The sequence below is a fragment of the Plecotus auritus genome (genome assembly GCF_963455305.1).
Source record: "Plecotus auritus genome assembly, chromosome: 7".
In the NCBI taxonomy this organism is placed as follows: Eukaryota; Metazoa; Chordata; class Mammalia; order Chiroptera; family Vespertilionidae; genus Plecotus; species Plecotus auritus.
The window spans coordinates 15,740,776-15,759,974 of record NC_137774.1 but is presented as its reverse complement, the minus strand read 5'-3'; the positions used below and the strand labels follow the sequence as shown (position 1 = coordinate 15,759,974).

The 19,199-nt window shown below is 53.3% G+C and overlaps 1 protein-coding gene and 1 pseudogene across 2 annotated transcripts; both read left to right on the top strand.

The window, feature by feature from the left end:
- Window positions 1-1,680: 1,680 nt before the first annotated feature.
- On the top strand, window positions 1,681-14,455 carry CD300LG (CD300 molecule like family member g; the record flags this gene model as incomplete). Its single annotated transcript, XM_080679616.1, has 8 exons — window positions 1,681-1,723; window positions 3,802-4,137; window positions 6,757-6,855; window positions 7,634-7,874; window positions 8,537-8,649; window positions 10,938-10,990; window positions 13,428-13,547; window positions 14,113-14,455. The coding sequence occupies 8 exons, from the start codon at window positions 1,681-1,683 to the stop codon at window positions 14,224-14,226; spliced, it is 1,119 nt and encodes a 372-aa protein (XP_080535742.1). The 3' UTR covers window positions 14,227-14,455.
- A 1,971-nt stretch (window positions 14,456-16,426) lies between these two features.
- On the top strand, window positions 16,427-16,727 carry LOC308253844 (large ribosomal subunit protein eL36-like; annotated as a pseudogene). Its single transcript has one exon. The product of its transcript is annotated as a large ribosomal subunit protein eL36-like (transcript).
- The last annotated feature ends 2,472 nt before the right edge of the window (window positions 16,728-19,199 follow it).

Sequence of the window (19,199 nt, the reverse complement as noted above, 5' to 3'; positions counted from 1 at the left end):
CTGTGTTTTTAAAACTGCAAAAACCGGTTACCTTTTGCAGCCTATACATGTAATGGGAGTGGGGTCCTGGGCTCGGGTCCTCCTTACAGGGTTTTCACTGATGCGAATCTCTGTCCCTGCCCAGCAGTGCCCCCAATCACAGTGACATTAAAACCTGTCTCCCACATCCCCAGAATATCACACCACACACACACACACACACACACACACACACACACACACACAGCCCTCCCAGACCACTGAATTGTTACTTCAAATATTAGCCCAACAGGTGGATAAAATTCTGGCTGTCTCTATGGACGTACACATGCCCAAATGTGAACAGTGGTTTTCTGACAGAGAAGGGGGATTACAGGAAACATTCCCGTTGTTCTTTTTTTTTTTTTTTTTTCCCCAGCATCTCTGCATTGTGTAAAGATTTGCTTACAACCTGTGTGAACTTTGCAATCCAAAAACACACACCGACAGATCTATTTTGAAAAACGGTGTGTCATGGCTCCCTCTAGGGCCCGTGTTCATTTTGTTCCTTTCAAGAAGGATTCAAATCTCCGGTGGGAAACCGCTAATTCATTTTTTTGGCTGCCAAGTGGCTCTGCCTTGCAGCACGGCCTGCAGATGGCTCCCTCTCAGCCCAGCCCTGCAGCTTCTGACCCCTGCCTGCACCGCCGCCCGGTGGCCAAGGACAGTACTGCGCCCTCCGGCCGCCGATAAAGGAGGGGCCGTGTGCACTGCCACAGTGGCTCTAACCTCTACCACTGACCTCTTGGCAATCTGGTGAAGCTTACCGGCCCCCTCTCAGAATAATGGTCTTTTTTTTTTTTTTTCCAGAGAGGAAAGGAGAGGGAGAGAGAGAGATAGAAACATCAATGATAAGAGAGAATCATTGATAGGGCTGCCTCCTGCACGCCCCACACTGGGGATCCAGCCCGCAACTGGGGCATGTGCCCTCACTGGGAATTGAACCGTGACCTTCTGGTTCATAGGTCGATGCTCAACCACTGAGCCACCCCGGTCGGGCAGAATAATGGTCTTTTAAATATATAAAATACACATGCTTAGAAGAAAACCAATAACATTGAAGTGGTTATCAAAATATGTACGTGCGTAATATAGGAGTAAATGTGCTTCTCTATTAGCGCTTTAAAACCAGCTCTAGTGGCAAATCTAATAACTAAGGATTTTCCATGCAATGAGCAGCCACCATATTTTGGGTTATCGGTGACAACTTGATGTGCTAGTGTCTGTGATTTGTCTTGGTGGCAGTCACAGGTCCTGCTAACACTCATAATAGAAGGAAAAGATAGTACTTAAAGCTTAGTGAAAGTCATTTTGTAACTTTTTTTCTCATCCCAGTTCATGGACTCCCTGAATTTTACACACCGACCCCCTTAGGTGCATGGCTGTGGGCATGGTTAAGACTCCTTGGAAGGGGCAGGCGTTTGGGAGAAGTGCTCTCATGGAATATTTGCGGGGTGGGGGGAGGAGGTTAAGGGGGGAGGGAGGTAATTAGATTGAATGGCAAAGGCGGATCCCTGGGCTGGGTGCCCAGGGGTGACCCACATGGCCCCTCCCCGCCCTTCCTCGTTTGGATCCCACTCATCTGAAGGAAGTTAAAGCTCGTGTGCTCCGAAGAGGCGCTCCCAGTTCGCTGCGTGTGCTCCTGCGTGTCCTGTGCCCACCATGAGGCCCCTGGTCCTGCTGTGGGGCTGCCTCCTGCTCCCAGGTGAGATGGGGCAGAGGGAGTAGTGGAGGGATGTAGGGCTGAGGCTGTGAGTCTGCCGAGAGAGGAACCCCTGAACCGACATTTCCTTTCCCGCTGTTCATGTGGCTGTGACCCAGCCCTGCCTGATCCTGCCAGGCTTCCCCCACCCCAGTCCTCCTCAGCCCTCGGGGGGCCGGCACTTGCTGGTTCTGGGACCCAGAGCCAGGTGTCTGTGTGGCTGTGAGAGGAGCTTTCCCCTCTCATCACTTTCCTACTCGGAGCCAAGCCTGGAGGCAGAGCAGACATCCCCCATACAGTTGTCACATCAAACTCAGCAAACATTTCTTGAACTGCTGCTAAACTCACAACAACCCTGAGAGGCAATTTTCAGGTTTCATCAGTTCACAGACCTGCTTTATTTTTAACCTTTTAACATCAAAAATCAGGATGCATTTTGTAAGTGATGCCAGTTGTTCAACTGACAATGTTTTTCTTAGCAGTATGTAAAAATGATCGTGTGTCTTACATATGATAACATCTTACATTACACGAGAATGAAGTCTTACCATTTGGGACAGCATGGATGGACCTAGAGGGTCTTATGCTAAGTGAAGTAAGTCAGTCAGAGGAAGACAAACACCATATGATTTCACTTATATGTGGAATCTAAAGAACAAAATAAACAAAGAAACAAAATTGAAACAGACTCATAGATACAGAGGACAGACTGATGGTTGCCAAAGGGATGAGGGTGGGAGGACTGGGTGAAAAGGGTGAAGGGATTCAGAAGTACAGATTGGTGGTTACAAAACCGTCACTGGGATGTACAGTACAGCACAGAGAATATAGTCAATAATATTGTAATAACTATGTGTGGGGCCAGGTGGGCACTGGAAATAGCAGGAGGAACACTTTGTAAAGTATATGGCTGCCCCACCACCATGCTGTACACATTAAACTAATACAAAATAACATGGAATGTAAACTGTAATTGAAAAATAAAATAATATTTTAAAAGAACGAATTACCAAGTGCGCAGTGTGGAGAAGAAAATGTCACCGACAGAGATAACCAATGTTAATTGGCTGACTGTGTATATCTTAAAATAAAGTATTTTTTCTTTTTTATATGTATATTTTTTTATTGATTTCAGAGAGGAAGGGATAGAGAGAGAGATAGAAACATCAATGATGAGAGAGAATCATCAATCAGCTGCCTCCTGCACGCCCCCTACTGGGGATCGAGCCCGCAACCCAGGCATGTGCCCTTGACCAGAATCAAACCCAGGACCCTGCACTCTGCAGGCTGATGCTCTACCCACTGAGCAAAACCAGCTAGGGCAAAAGTATTTTAAAAAAAACACAACAAAAAACAGATAATTCAGGATCTACACTTTTGTATCCTGCCTTTTCATTTATTATTATTTTCAGCCCCACCTTTAAATCTGAGTCTCCAGTTATGAACATGACCACTTGTTAGACCCAGGCAGACTCCAAACGTCTGTATGAGGAGAGGAGCCACCCAACTACCTTAGCCTATTTGAGCAGGAGGTCAGTGACCCCCATGACCAAGTTCTCACTGGGTTTGGGCTGCGATCGCACCTCTCCAGACTCCACCTTGAGCAGCTCTCTGTAACAGGCCATGAGGCTGGTTTTCCACAGACCTCTACGAACAGGGGATTTTGTAGATAAATGTTTGCCCTTGGGTTATTATGTCTATCAATAAAAGTAACTCTTTTCAACAACAACAACAAAAAGATATTGTCATTACCTATAGATGAGAAAACTCAGAAGCCCAGAGAGGTCAAGCAACTTCCCCAAGGTCACACAGCTACTAAGTGGCCGTGCTGGGATTCACACTCCAGGCTGTCTGAAGCTAGAGCTTCCCTCCCCATAATCCTTTAAAGTGTCAGGTTTAGGGAAACAATTATATAGAAATATATGTATTTCAACAGCCCTGTCCCAAGGTCCCCTGGTGGGTGGGGAGTACCAGCTCTGACAGGGCTGCCCCCAGAAAGGGGTGACGGAGAAAAACCTCTGGTCTTGACCGCGGTGCTTGAATCCAGGGAATTCTGACCTCTGTCCCTGCTGTGGTTCCAGGTTATAAAGCGCTGACGGGGCCGAAGAAGATCAGAGGATTCGAAGGTGACACTGTGTCCCTACAGTGCACCTACACGGAGAAGCTGCGGGAGCACAAGAAATACTGGTGCAGGAGGAGCGGGATCCTCCTCTCCCGCTGCTCGGGCATTATCTACGCGAGAGAAGACGGCCAGGAGAGGACAGAGGGCAGGGTGTCCATCCAAGACAATCCCCAGAAGCTCACGCTCAACGTGACCCTGAGGAAGCTCACCCTGGAGGACTCGGGAGACTACTGGTGCGGCATCACCATCCTGGGCATTGATGAGACTTTCCTGGTCTCTCTGCTGGTCCTTCCAGGTAACTGATGTCTCTCCTTCCCTGGCTGGAGGACAGGAGATGCCGAGGGGAAGGGGGGTGCGGTGGGTCGGTAGTGGACCCTGTTCCCCCAACACGAAGGGCGCAATGCCTCATGGGAGTGTGTCTCAGGGACTCAGTGAAACCACACAGGTCAAAAGTGCATCAGCGTGTGGGGCACAGAGGTTGCCGCAGGAGCCTCGGTTGTTCTTTCCCTCTTGCTGCCCAAGGTCACCCCACTAGTAGGTGGCAGAGCAGCCTCAAACCCAGGTCTGTCCAACGCCCGGCTCAGTGCCCTTCCTCTCTGCCCAGCTGTGGGAGCGATTGCCTCGGCTGGGGCAACAAAAAAAGATTCCCTCCCTCCTTGAAGTCAGAGAGAGTCCAGAGGATTCCTCAGGCTGGGCCCATAATCACTGCCTCCGGGCCGTCCCCACAGCATCACCTAACCAGTGGTCGGCAAACTCATTAGTCAACAGAGCCAAATATCAACAGTACAACGATTGAAATTTCTTTTGAGAGCCAAATTTTTTCAACTTAAACTTCTTCTAATGCCACTTCTTCAAAATAGACTCGCCCAGGCCGTGGTATTTTGTGGAAGAGCCACACTCAAGGGACCAAAGAGCCGCATGTGGCTCGCGAGCCGCAGTTTGCCGACCACGGACCTAAGCCAGGCCTCACCTGCTTGTAGCTCCCTCGGCTCTTCCTTCTCGCCTTCTCTTCCCAGATCTTGAAGTCCCATGGACAGGTGTGAGGCGCCTGGCAACCAGCCTCAGAGGGGCTTGTTGAGCTCCGAAACATTAGGGGCTGGGGCGGGGGCTGGGGCTGGAGCCATGGGGCAATGGATGGGGGTGAGCACCTCTCTGGGTGCCCGGAATCCCACCTGGACCTGCTGAGCCGAGGAGGAGGAGAAGCCAGAGAGGGCCCAGGCGAGCGCGCAGCCCCAGGCTGCATGCCTGTAAGGGTGCGGTAGGTCTTTGTATCGCATTTCACAGATGGGGACTGAGGCTCCAAGAGAGAAAATTATTTGCCCAGGGTCTCACGGCAGGAAGTGGTGGGGCCAGGAGTCAAAAGCAGGTCATTTCTGGCTTTGGAATCTGCTCTTTCCCTCTCCTGGCCCCAGAGCTGGGACCCATCGCACCCCAGGTCCATCCCCACTGCCAGATCCCCATCATCCATGGGTCTTTATTTTAATCCTATATTTGAGGCTCTACTGTTTTCATTATATTATCCTCCTGTATCAGACCCTGTTGGCCTCTCTCTGATGACGGTTGGGATATTGAAAATAAAGAAAGCTAATGGCAGTGGTGGGCTGGTGAATGTACATAACAAATGGCTGGGGAAACTCTGACTTGTAGTGTTCGCCCATTTCTGTGGTGTAAATGCCCCTGCCGTGGCCAATTTCCAGCCACCAACAGTTTAACAACCAGCTCACGAAATTCCTGAAAAGCTAAGTTTTAGCTCTCACGAGCCAGTGTGCGTGTCTGCACACCACCGAGTGTGGCAAAGCATTTGAAGAATTTCTAGGAAGGTCAGAGCAAGGCAAGATGCCCATTCATCATTACCTGGAGGCCCCTAGGCAATGAAATAGGACAAGATTAAGAAGTTCACATATTGGAAAGGAAAAGAAAAATATTCCTTATCTGCAGATTTGATCATTTACTCACAAAATTTGGAGAAAAACTGACCTAGATCACAATAGAAAATGGTGAGAGAAGAAGAGAGTCCAGAATGGCATGTAAGTCAGAAAGGAGGCGATTGATGGGCTGGGGAAGCGGGGAGCGCAGTGGCTGCTGGGAGCTTGGCCCCAGTGGCTGCTGGGAGCTAGGCATCTGCCTACTGTGCTAGGCACAGAGGCTAGGCATTTTACCCTTGGGGAGTCCCAGCCTAGTGGGGGGACCCCATAAACAAGTTATTGCCACAAATGGAGTATTAGTTCCACTGGCGCCACGCACAGGGTGCTGTGGGTACACGAAGAATAGAGGATTGGCTCCTCCCAGGGAAGGTGTTGTGGAGTTGACTTTTGAGCGGGTGCTTGGTGAGTTAGGTCGAGATGGAAAGGAAAGGCATGGCACACAAAGGAACAGCAAGTCAAAGGTACGGAAGAGGCAGGAGGCTAGCTTAGATGGGACCAGAGGATAACTGTCTGGTTGGCGCACGGGATGGGGAAGAGGTGAAGTTGGCAAAGTGGGTTGAAGCCTGAGTTTAAAAGGCCTTGAACGGCACGAGAAAAAGTTTGGATTTCAGCTTACGGGCAATGGGGAGTCACTGACTGTTCTGAAGGAGAAAGCGATGGGACCCAATAGATATTTTAGACACAAAACTGGCATCGGTGTGAAGGACAGCATGGAAAAGGCCGGTGGGCAGTGGGGGACAAGGGAAGCAGGTCTGTGCTAAGTGGGAGGTCAAGGGCCTGCAGGAGGGGAAGGCCAGCAATCTGCTGGAATCTACCATCCGTGGCTCCTGAGTGGCTGGGGCGGAGGGGGGCGGGGGAGGAAAGGTGGCGATGCTCTGAGCGGAGATGGGGGGAGGGGGTGGGAAAGCTGCTAGCTGCTCCCAAGGCAGGAAATCTGGCTCAGAGCAGTGATCCCTGCCTCCCTGAGACCAGCCTTTCCTTTCCTCTAGGTCTCTGCTGTCCTCCCTCCCCCACCCCCTCCTTCCAGCCTTTTGCTACAAGCCTCCAGCCCAAGGCCAAAGCTTGGCAAACTCAGCCCCCAGCATTGAGTGAGTGCATGGTTTTTCTGCCCCTCTTCGGCCCCTTCGTAGAGAAACAACCAGTGGGTGCCGGCCTGGTGTCGGACGCTGGGCTGTGTGGCCCCCACATCCTGGGAGCTGGATTGTCAGCTGAGCAATGGGAGGCTCAGCAGGGTTAGGTCATTGGCTCAAGGTCACACAGGAAGCAGCAGGGCCAGGAAGCAGACACAGCCTGCGGGCAGAGCCTCCGTGTGTTCAAGGGGGTCTGAGGGGCGAGCAGGACGGTCTGGGCCTTTTGCCTGACCTCTGGACCTCCCTGCCACCCTGCCCTGTCGATCCCGAGGCTGTTGAAGGAGATCAAGGACTATTGAGTCCTAGGTGATGGGGGTGGGCATGTGATGGTGACATGAGGACTTTCAGGGGAGAGCAGAGGTGACAACTGGCCAGGACTGTAGGGGGAGGGCAGGAAGGCATCTACCCAGTGGTCACTGGACTGCGTCTTGGAGGTGGGGGTGGGGCGTGCGCCTCCCCACAGAGAACAGGCTGCAGGCACAAAAAGGCGGGAGACTGTGCACAGGTGTGGGGGCTTGCCTGAGCTATGGCTTCCTCAACACGGCATTATCTAGGCCTCTGTTTGCTTCCTGGGGTGTCCTTTACCTGGGGGTGTTCTGAGAAACTGGTCCTGGGGAAGGGAGGGGACGGGAGGGGAGAGGAGGGGACGGGAGGGGTCAGAGGTCAAGGCTCAGAGATCTGGGGATGGGATGCAGGGGCCAGGGAAGGTGCTGAGGCATTGCTTTTGGACTTGTAGCTTCTCCTGGTGTCCACCCGACAGTCACCAAGCAGGGGAAGACAGAGGCCGAGGCCTCTCCATTCACAGGGCCGTCCCCGTCCGAGCCCGCAGGAAACTCTCTATACACGGGAACCTCTCCGTATGCAGGGACTTCTCCGAGTGAAGAGCACCCCCCTCACAGAGCCACCTCTCCTCATGCAGGGACCTCTCGGCCTTCCACGTACCTGGACTCCACCTCTGCGAAAGACACCAAGTCCAGGTGAGCTCCAGGTGACCAAGGTCACCTTTCAGGCCATCCCCAAACCGGAAGGAGCCTTTGAGCAAATGAGAACCTGACATTCCTTCCTCCAGGTGAAGACAGCCACTGGGCCGCGGCCACAGATGGAGGCAGTGAGGGCAGATTCAGCCCTCATTCCCCCCTCAGCAGGGCCCTCAAGCAGTGAGCCACCTGCCCTACAGGGGCCAGCAGCCCTGTCGCCCTGGACACACAGTCCCACCCAAGGCGAAGGGCCCACCCCTCTCTCTGCCCCAGCCCCGGGGACAGCCACCCCAGTTCAGTAGCTTTTGTCTGTACGCTTTGCATTGGGCCCTGTGCCAAGCATGAAAATATGGAACAAAAACATTTTTTCCCACCCAACTGGAGTCCAAACCTGAAGGATTGTTCTTGGGGGGGTTCATGCATAGTTGCACGCAGTTACTGACATCCGGGTAACTGCTGGCAAGTGCAGACCCAGCTGAAGGTGTCGCCTGGGGTTGGCAGTGGAGATTGGGGTCCTTTGGGACTGACTAGATGTCCGGTCCCTGGTGCCCCCTGATCTCCTTGGGAAAGACAAGGGAACGTGGCTGGGACTCAGACTAGGAATGTTGGGGCACACAGCATGCTGCTGCTATCAGGTGACCGCCCCTGGGCGCCTTCTGCAGGGTGTCCCACTCAAAGGCCCGCATCCTGGCGCCCGTCCTGGTGCTGCTGATCCTTCTGCTGGCCGCAGGCCTGGCTGTCGTCGGCAGGTGCTTGCTCCGGTGCAGGAAGGAAGGTGAGCGCAGGTAGATGGGAGTGGGTGGGAGACTTTCAGCTGGGGACCTCACTGAGACCACAGTTCCCACCGTCACCCCAGAGAAGCCCTGTGGCTCAGTGTGTCAGTCTGAGATACGGCATCACGAGTCCCTTCTGAGGGAGCCACAGGACCATCGGCATTAGGAAAAAGTAATCAAATGGGGGAGTGAGAGCGGGGGCTCTCGGCTTGCTCACGTCCATCCAGAGACATCAGTCACTTCCCTCCCTATTGTTCTTGGGGGTTCGTACATAATTGCACGCAGTTACTGACATCCGGGCAAGTGCTGGCCAGTGCAGACCCAGCTGAACAAGTCTCCCAGGGTTGGCAGTGGAGATTGGGGTCCTTTGGGACTGACTAGATGTTTGGTCCCTGGTGCCAAACATTTCTTCCCAGAGAATCCATGTGCAGTCTCAGCAGGTCCAGCTCCTATGTGAGTTCTGACTATAGGGGGGAAGGCTGGACCCAGCACTTGAACTGGAGCGTGACATACATTGTGGCCGCTGGGTCTCTGGAGGTGCTCAGCTTCTTTGGAGGCGTGGCTTCAAATGCCAGGTCTTCTACCTTTTTAGCTGTGAGACCTTGGGGGACTCATTTAACTTTCCTGAGCCGCGACTTCTTCAGATCACAGATATATGTCCAGAAAAAATAGAACACGAGCCACATATATAATTTACAATTCTCTAATAGTCACATGAAAAAAATAAAAAAATGAACTAGTGGAGTTAATTTTAATCATATACTTTATTTAACATGATATAACAAAAACACGATCATTTCAGCGTGGAAACAAGATACAAATATTAGTGATACATATTCCACATTTGTTTTTTCCTATTGAGTCTTTGAAACCCGGTGTAATTCGGAGTCACATTTCCAGGGCTCAGTGACCACGTGTGGCTCGTGGCTCCTGTGTTGGACAACACAGATAATACCTGAAATAACAGTCATAGAGACTACCAGGTCCAGGCATTGTTGTGTAGCTTATGTTGCCGTTATTCCTTTAATCTCCTCAGTACTGTGGAGTTAGGAACCACTTATTATAAGCACTCCCATTATACAGGGAAAAAGACTGAGGCCCTGTGCTTGCACAGCTAGGAAGTAGTGGAGACAGGAAGATGCTTGGGAAAGCACTTTGCAAATTGGCAATGTTGTCCCTGTGCAGATGGTCATGGGCTAAGGGGACATCCTGGGCTTGCCTCCCAGCTCCTCCCTGTGCGGCCCCAGGAAGAAATGTCAGCTTTGCCCATGTCCCCAAATCCCTACAGAGGAGTCGGGGAGGAGCATACAGTGGGAGCATTCCTGGCCACAACCTCAGAACCTCTTAGCATTCTGCCTCTCAAATTGTGGTCCCCAGTTAACAGCAGTGACCCCTCCTGGTAGCCTGGTAGCAATGCAGACTCTTAGGCCCCAAGGCCAGTCTACTGAATTAGAATCTGCATTTAATAACATGTCCTGGTGCCCTAACCGGTTTGGCTCAGTGGATAGAGCGTCGGCCTGTGGACTGGAGGGTCCCAGGTTCGATTCTGATCATGGACATGTACCTTGGTTGCGGGCACATCCCCAGTAGGAGGTGTGCAAGAGGCAGCTGATCGATGTTTCTCTTTCATTGATGTTTCTAACTCTCTATCCCTCTCCCTTTCTCTCTGTAAAAAATCAATAAAATATATATTTTTTAAAAATAACATGTGCTGGGGCCCTGTATGCACACGGAGGTTTAAGAAACAATGACTTTAGCGCTGGCTGGGTTGCTCAGTGGTTAGAGTGTCGGTCCATGGACCGAAGGGTCTCTGGTTCAATTCCTGGTCAAGGGCACATAACGTGGTTGCAAGTTCAATCCCCACTCCCACCCCACCCCACCCCCAGTTGGAGTGCAGGCAGGAGGCAACCAACCGATGATCTCTAACACACTGATGTTTCTCTCTCTTCCCCTCCCCCATCCTTTTCACTCTCTCTAAAACTCAATGGAAAAAGTGTTCTCACTCTTTGGGTGAGGATTAAAAAAAGAAGCAAGGACTTTAGCACACAGAATTTTACTTCCCCAGCCTGGTTCTGGCCCATATGAGGAGATGTCCATGTACTGATCTCAAAAGGCCCAATCACTGCCAAGGGGCTGAGCTAGAAGGGGCATTTCTGCCCAACCTGCCTGCCAACTCCCTCTAGGGAGCCCCTGCCCGAAGATGCAGGGAGGCCAGTCCACCTCTGTGGGAGCAGCTCAGGCTACTCCTGGCTACTCCTGGCCTCAAGGTGCTCCTTCTAATCTCTTTCAGTTCAACTGGCCACGGAGACACAGAAGAATGAGAAGGTCCACCTCTCACACTTGGTAAGTCAGGAAGCAGGCAAAGGCCACGCTCGGACCCTCAGACTCCGCAGGGCTGGAAGTTAGGACTCCAGGCTCCGCCTCCGCCTCTCCCTACCTGGTCCTCCATGGCTGACCTCAAGGCAGGGATAGCTTCCCGACGCCAGGGAATCTCTGAGCCCCAAGACCAGCCCTTCAGGCTGTGAGCTGACAGCCTTCCTCCTCCCCGAGGGCCAGGCATAGCTCTTCCCCAAGCCCAGCGCCCTCCTCTCATCCCCCTTTTCTAATCAGAGAAGATCAGCGCTGGATCCAGAGTGGGCCTTTGAGATCATCTAATCCAGCCTTCTTCTAAGTTGGGTGCGCACCCTCTTTCAGAACCCCTGGGGGTGGTGGGCAGGTGGTGTCAGAAATATCCTCTCCCAGCTGAAACCTCTAGGGGTGGGGCCCCCTGTGGATTCTGACGCACCCCAGAGTATGACAACTACAGGCTCTGGTCTGCTTTTGCAGAAGAGGAAACGGAGGCCCAGAGAGGGTAAAAATCTTGCCCAAGGTCACACAGCAAGTGGTGGCCCAAATAGCGAACTGGACCCAGATTTCTCATCTCCCATCTCTCCTCTTTTCAGAACGCCCTAATGTCTTCCCTGAGCATTTTCTTGGTTCTGAGACACAGCCTGAAGGTGGTGCTCTGGGAACCAAGGGGAAGGAGGAATGGGGGTAACTTGCCCATCTTCCTGGAGAGGGGAACCTGCCCTGGCCTTTCCCTGACCCCTGCAAAGAGCAACGTCCCTTTCCCTTTCCACGTAAGGAGAGGGCTGCAGCACCACGGGCTCAGGAAACCCAAGCCCCGCCTGCCTCACCCACCCCCTCCTCCCTCAGCTGTTTACTGAGATGCCTCCACTCGGATTTCCTAAACTTGGGGGCAGGAAAGGGGCTACTCCGACTTCTTTCCTGGCGCCAGCAAAGACAAAAGCCTCAGGCCTGATCCCTCTTGGGAGGGGTTGGGGCGGGGGCGGGAATGGGGTCCTGGGCGTGGTTTAGGAAGCAGCTGTTGTTGTCTCAGGAAACTCTACAAGGCAAAAGGTGGTGGACAGGAGTGAGAGAAAGGTCAAGGAGATGGACAGGGGCTGCCACCGGCCACTTTCGGAGCCCGGCCTCCAGGCTGTTCCTCCTGGGGCTCACTCCTACCCAATGCCCGGAGAGGAGCTGGGGCAGGAGAGAGGACCTCCGGCCGCTGTGGGGAGTGCCTGCCCCAGGCCTGTCCCCTGCTCTGCGGCTGTCCAGCCCACACTGGGAGGGCTGCCTTGCTCTGCTTCCTGCCCCTGCACCTGTGGGAGGGGCACTGGGCCAGTGAGCAGAGGAGCTGGGGTGGGGGGCTTTGCTAGCAGAAGGATGGAACAGGTCTCCCAAGAGGGTCGGAGGCCAGATCCTGGGAATGGGACCAGCTGAAAACTTCCGCTTTTCTTTGGCTTCTGTCGTTTTGAGCAGAGTCCGGAGGTAGCGTTGAAGGATTGGAGGTTTGCCCTGGCGGTTTTCCTTAGCGCTCAGAGCATCAGCCAGAGGACTGAAGGGTCTCAGTTTTGCAGTCAAGGTGTCTCTCTCACATGGATGTTTCTCTCTTTCTCTGTCTCTCCCCCTCCGTTCCTCTCTCTCTCTCTCTCTCTCTCTCTCTCTCTCTCTCTCTCTCTCTCTCTCTCTCAGAATCAGTGGTAAAATATCCTTGGGTCCTCAGGTTGGGATGCCAGGCCCCTCCACTTCCTGCTCCGGGTCCTAGCAGCTGGGCAGAGCGAGGCCCCTGGCCAAGTCTCTCAGGGGCACAGCTGTCCTCAGGTGTCTGGCCAGGAGTCTCCTGGCCTGATGGATTGTCTCATCTCACACTTTCCTAGCTGCAACCTGTCAGAGGGGAAAACTGGGGCTGAGGAGGTTATGTAACTTGCCCATCTTTCCATGAATGTGAACGTGTTGGGGAGGTCCCAGTCTCCGCTGGACCTCCCACCTCTTTCCCGGGCCTCGGTTTCCCCGTCTGATCCAGGAGGGGTTACTCAGACGTATGATCTCTGGAGAATTCTTCTCGTGCTGTTTGTTATTGGGTGAATCTTTGAGATGTCCAATTCTGCTCTCTCTGAGCCTATTACAAAGGACCTGCAGCCAAAGCTGGGAATAACAATAATGAAAACAAATTCATCATTGCAGGAGTCCCCGTTGTGGAGTGATAAAACATTATCATGAAGAGTCATTACAACCCTGAGGGAAAAAATGCTTATCCCCATTTGACAGCTTAGGAAACGGAGTCTTGGGAAGGTTAGGTGGCTTGCCCAAGGTCCCACTGAGACAGAGGAAATGGGACGTAGGGACTGTGACTTCACAGCCCATATTCTCCCGCTCGCCCACCCGTCCTGCATTTCCCTTCACAGACCATCCCTGCTGCCAAGAACGGGCTGTTCTGACTAAGTCTCTGTTTCAGAACCGCCTGGTCCCGGAGTACGCTGTGGTCAACCTCGCAGCACCCACTGGGCCTCGAGCCGGCCCCAAGCCCTCCGCCAGCCCCTACACGGAGGTCCGGGAGATCCGGTGCCAAAGCCAGGTGTGGACACAGGGCCCTCGGGGTCTAAAGCCACTTAGCCTGGCCCCGCTCTGACAGTGCGGGGAAGTGGGGAAGGGCTCTTTCCTTAGCACTGCTCCCCAAACTCTGCTCCCCCACCCATGCACCCACCGACCCCATCATAACCACAGGCCTCGGCCGTTCCCCTTGGAGCCAGAGCTCTTGACCTTACTTCCTTTCCCATCCAGAAAGTTCTTGACTGGCTTGTTGGGAATCACAGCTTAAATCAGCAGGCGCCAACCTTGGGACCTCACGAACCACTGGTTGGCGACCACTGGCTTAAAGAGCTCGGGGCTGGCGGGATTCCAACATCTAAAGCCAGAGCCTGGCCTGGGCTCCCTGAGGGGGGGCGGGGGCAGGTAGAGGGAGGGTCAGCGGGGAGGGGCGGTGAGTCAAAGCCTGGAGATTCTGGGGAGAAACTGTTCGTTCCTGTGCCCCCTCAGATGGACAGAGGCCTGGAACTGGGGGAGAGGCTCTGGGGTAGACCAGAGGCTGCGCAGATTCCCCCGCCTGGGCTCTGCTTCCAGCCCCACTGCTGTCTTTACAGGCTTCGGAGGAAGAGGAGGCCTCTTTCCAGGACCCCGCGGGTGAGGCGAACCCAGGGCCTCCCTTTCACATGTCTGAGGAGGAGCTCAGATCCTCCGTGTTCATCCCAGTCTAGCCACTGAACGCCCTCCGGGCCAGGCCTGCCTCGAACTGTGACCCGGAGTGGCTGGATTGACGCTCATTCCAATAAGCTTTGGGCCATGGCCTCAGAGTTCACCCGCCAGGCGCCAGGCCTCTGCAGGCTCCCGGGCTCTCCTGCATGCCCCAGCCGGACCTGGACGCCTATGTCAGCCTGCCGCCCCGTGGCCTCCCGGTTCGAGCGGAGCCCAGGACCTCCCCAGCACGTTCACATCCGGTTCCAGCGGAGCCCAGGACCTCCCCAGCACCTTCACATCCCCGGGCCCTCGCCGGGGCCAGGCAGGGCTCAGAAGACCTGGTCTGGGTGTACCTGCTGCAGGCAATCCCCTGGGCCTGGACCCAGCAGCAGGCTTCCCTCCGCCCCCTCCAGGCCCCACCGGCTCCTCCCTTCCTTCCATCCTCAGAGGCAGCACCACTTTCTCCTGCATAAGCTGGAGGGGAGGAGGGAGCCTGCTGCTGGGGTAGACCAGTTCTGACTTCTCCAACTGCAGCTGGGAACATGCATCCCAGGCCTCAGGAAGCTGCTTAACAAAGTGATTCCTGGGCTCCATCACGTCCTTCCAAACTGGCCCGGGGGCTGAGCCAGGACTCGGGGTTTCTAACAAGTACTTGGCGATTTAAGGTGGAGAACCCCGGGGCACCCTGAACTCTCAGGTCCTTCCAGCTTAGTACTTACATTTGGAATGTGGGGTCTTCCTCCTGCCCCGATAGGGATGCTCTGCCCACCAAACCATGACCCAGCTGGAGGCTTTCCTGGGCCTGCCTGAGGTCAGCCCAGGGCAGGTGCACACCGGGAGGCAGGGAGTTGCCTTTCCGATCTCCCCACCCAGCCAGCCCTGCATTCCAGGCTTTGGAAGAAGGATGGAGAAAAGCTGGGCTCCTTCCTGGTTGAGAAAGGGTTCATTGCCTGTGGGTGCTGGTGAGGGGCTGGGGTGAGGGGTAGGAAGCCACTGGTGCACGTGGGTCTCTAAAATGGAGAAGGAAGGGTTTAGAGCAGGAACCTATGGGGAACCTCAAGGTGACCCTGAGTCTGGCCCCAGAGCTACTATTATTTTTCTTTCTTCTTTTTTTCACAGTGAAACTGGGGGTGGGGTGAGGGGTGGAGAAAGGATAGCTTTGCCCGGTATACAAAACATGGAGGGAAAAGAAGAAAATAAGTCATTCATCTTCTCACCGCTACCCAGAGACCCTCGTTACTGCATTTTGTTGTATTTCCTTTCAGTCTTTTTTCTCCGCATCATTTGCTGGTGTTCTTTTGCTAATTATTTTGCATATACAACTTCATATCCTGCTTTTCCCACTTCTATTATAGCATATAAGCATTTCTCCATGTTTTTACAAACCTTTTATAAATAAAGTGTTTATCAGCTGTGTCATATTTCGCCACATCAGTGTGCTTTACTTTCATTGTTCTCTTTCACTAGATAACTATTTTCCACTTTTGCTTTGCACAAGGCTTTATCTGCACGTGGAGATTTCTTTAAGAAGGATTTGCGTATGTGAAAGTGCTGGGTCACAGGGTATAAATATTTTTGAAGTTGCTAATACCTATTGCTAAACAGCTGACAAAAGAACAATTCTGAGATGTTCTAAATTAAATTACAGCAGGCAAGAGAGTGAGCAAAAGAGACAGGAATAATTAACCAATGAATTATTATAGTGGTGAATTAATTAACCAATTAATAGCTGTGGGCCAACTGACAAAAGACTGCTGACATTCCTGAATGTTTCTGGAGCTTTGAATCAACCTCCGGGCATCGACCAGCTGACCCCAGACATCACCGCATCCTGCATATGAATGAACTTTCTGGACTGTTACCTGAAACCAATCAAAAGCAGTGAATATTTCTTCCTTCCCCAGAATGTGCTCCTAACACAGAACTGTCCCTGCCTCACCTTATCTCAGCCCCCTTCTGCAGCCAATGTAAATTCTGTCCAAACAAATGGCATCTTTCTTCCCCAAAACAAAATATAGAAAAACGCTCGTGGACTCCAGGATGGGGGACACGTGGCCTTCCCCACCGAATCATGCTGTTGGTGGTTCAGACCTCATGCTCAGGGCCTGGTCCTCCTCTGGCTAGCAATATGGCCCAACAAAGCCTTTCTTTTCAAAAAGGCGTTCAGCAGGTTAGTTAGTCTGGGTGGGATCCACTGCCATTGACCCCAGGGCCTCTGCCATGGCTCTGCGCTCCCCCATGGCCGTGCCTCTCAACAAGGGCCACAAGGTGACCAAAAATGTGAGCGCCCGCCACAGGCACCTCACCAAGCACCCACGTTCTTGCAGAACACGATTGAAGAAGTGTGTGGCTCTGCCCCCTGTGAGCCGCGCACATAGAGCTGCTCAAGGTCTCTAAGGACAAGAGGGCCCTGCAATTTATCAAGAAAAGGGTGGGGACACACATCCATGCCAAGAGGAAGAGAGAGGCGCTGAGCCATGTCCTTGCAGCCGCGAGGAAGACAGTAGCCAAGAAGGACTGAGCCCCATCCCCTGCGTGTAATAAAACCTGTTCGGTGGGTGGGTGGGGGGGGGGGGCGGGGAGGCATTCAGCCGCGGAAGTTAGGTTTTCTTTGTGGTGGTTTAACACAGCTCTCTGAAATGGCAGAACCAAATTCACTCCCACCGGGGCCTCACCATCAGCATTTCTCAAAGCCTCTACCCGCCGCCCCCGCGCGCCCCCCCCCACCCCGTCCCTGTGGGTGTGGCCGGAGGAACTGGCCCTAACCCAGCCTGCATATGGAGCCTCGCAGGTCGTCTAGCCTAGAGTAATCTTTTATGTCGTCTATAACTCTGGCTGATACAGCCCTAGAATTTATAAGGTCTGTGTAATGTGTATCTTGTCATTTGCTAAAAGTTTCCCAAAAGGACCAAGCCATCATCAGCTGAAATTCCTCCCAACAACCGTAATCACCGCTGATGACCGCCAGTGAAAGGTTAAAGTTGGTGAGGCCTGGGCAGGTTAAATAAGCCCTCTCGGATGGTGGATAAAGAAAAAATGAATTCATTTAAGGAAAGGAGGACGGGGGGTGGAGACATCCAAAGGGAAGGGCTACCCAGCACTGAGCCAAAGGGTACTGGGTCCATGATGGTCACTTTGGGACCATAATAGGACAGTGAAACAAGGAAGGGCGTAGAAGGAGCACCAGGAGAGCCTAGGCTGGGCTGCTCTGGCTCACTGGGAGTCAGAGAAAGGCGGCCTTGGAGACAGGTTCAGGGGGTGAGCCCGGGATGAGCTGCCGCTGCCCATTGCTCCCCCAGTTGTAAGTGTCATGGGGTCCCTTAGAGCAGCGGTCGCCAACCGGTGGTCCGCAGACCACTGGTGGTCCGTGAGGTCTGAAAGGTTGGCAACTGCTGCCTTAGAGGTGAGGAGGTGTGTCCCTGTCGGGGAAGGAGAGAAGGAAGGGAATGGCACGGGTATGCAACTTGGGTCCTTTGTCCTGAGCGTATTTCTCTTCTCTTCTCTTCTCTTCTCTTCTCTTCTCTTCTCTTCTCTTCTTTCTCTTCTCTTCTCTTCTCTTCTCTTTTCTCTTCTTTTCTCTTCTCTTCTTTCTCTTCTCTTCTCTTCTCTTCTCTTCTCTTCTCTTCTCTCCTCTCCTCTCCTCTCCTCTCCTCTCCTCTCCTCCCTTCCCTTCCCTTCCCTTCCCTTCCCTTCCCTTCCCTTCCCTTCTTCTCCTTCTCCTTCTCCTTCTCCTTCTCCTTCTCCTTCTCCTTCCTTCCTTCCTTCCTTCCTTCCTTCCTTCCTTCCTTCCTTCCTTCCTTCCCTCCTCCTCCTCCTCCTCCTCCTCCTCCTCCTCCTCCTCCTCCTCCTTCTTCTTCTTCTTCTTCTTCCTCTCTCTCTCTCTCTCTCTCTCTCCCTCTGCTGGAAATCTTAGGGCAGGTCTCAGGGGAGGGTCTCCAAAGAATATTCATCAGCTTTCCAGCTGTGCTCGTTCAGGGTCATGGTCTCTACTGATTGGTCAGTGTTAGGGCAGGGGATCATGACTCAATGCAGCTGGTCCTGAGGCAGCCAAGATGTCACATGTCTAGTTTTGCTGCTTTTCTGGGCCTGGAGCTGAAATACAATTGAGGCCTAGACTTTATCTTCCAGGAGGAAAAGGTCAGGGGGTCTAAACCACAAGACTAGCGATATGCTAGGGTAGGATAGGTTACCCTGGGGACAAGGTTCTTGTTTTTCCAGTTTTGCCCCTTGCCAGGCATCCAGAGCTTTCTGCCCCGAGTTTCTGTACCTGGCCCATCGGCCTTGCTCTGCCCATGTCTATCTAACAGCCAGCACTCTTGGTCAGGACCAAGTCCAGGATGTTCTGCAGGACCAGGGGGTGAACCAGCTGAAGTAGCTGAAAGGACCCTCTAGTGGCCTCCTCATGAACTTTCCTCACTGTACCCTCATTATACCCCAGAGGTGCTTTGGGGCACCCGTGAAGTCAGAGTGAGGTGCTCTTCACCTACAACACTTTGAAAATATGACAGACACCCAGCACGGGCTGCTGGGAGGGGTGCCACAGTGATCTGAGTGGGGCCCGTAAGCCTGGCGCAAAAGCAGCAGATCGGCCCATCTTGATGGGACCACATGGGTTTACCAATCTATACCCGCCCCCCCCGCCCCCCGCCCCCCAAAAAGCTTGCTGAGGCCCAGAGAAGTAAGGGACCTGCTGAAGACCACACAGCAAGTTCTAGGGGATGTTGAGTGGATTAGCCATGGAGTCCCAGTCCCCTGCCCCTGAGAGCGCTCCCAGACTACTGGATACCATCATTTAGAAAGAGCATCTTGGGGGATGTGGAGTGTGGAATGGCGGGACTGGAAATTTCAGAAGACATCACAGAACACAAGACATGTCACTCCGAATCCATCCCAGAACCATCTGTGCCCTGTTCCCTGCTTCCGCCCTCTCCAGAAGCCATCCACCGACCCCAACCAAAGACAAACAGCCCATGCCCTAGCCCAGTGGTCGGCA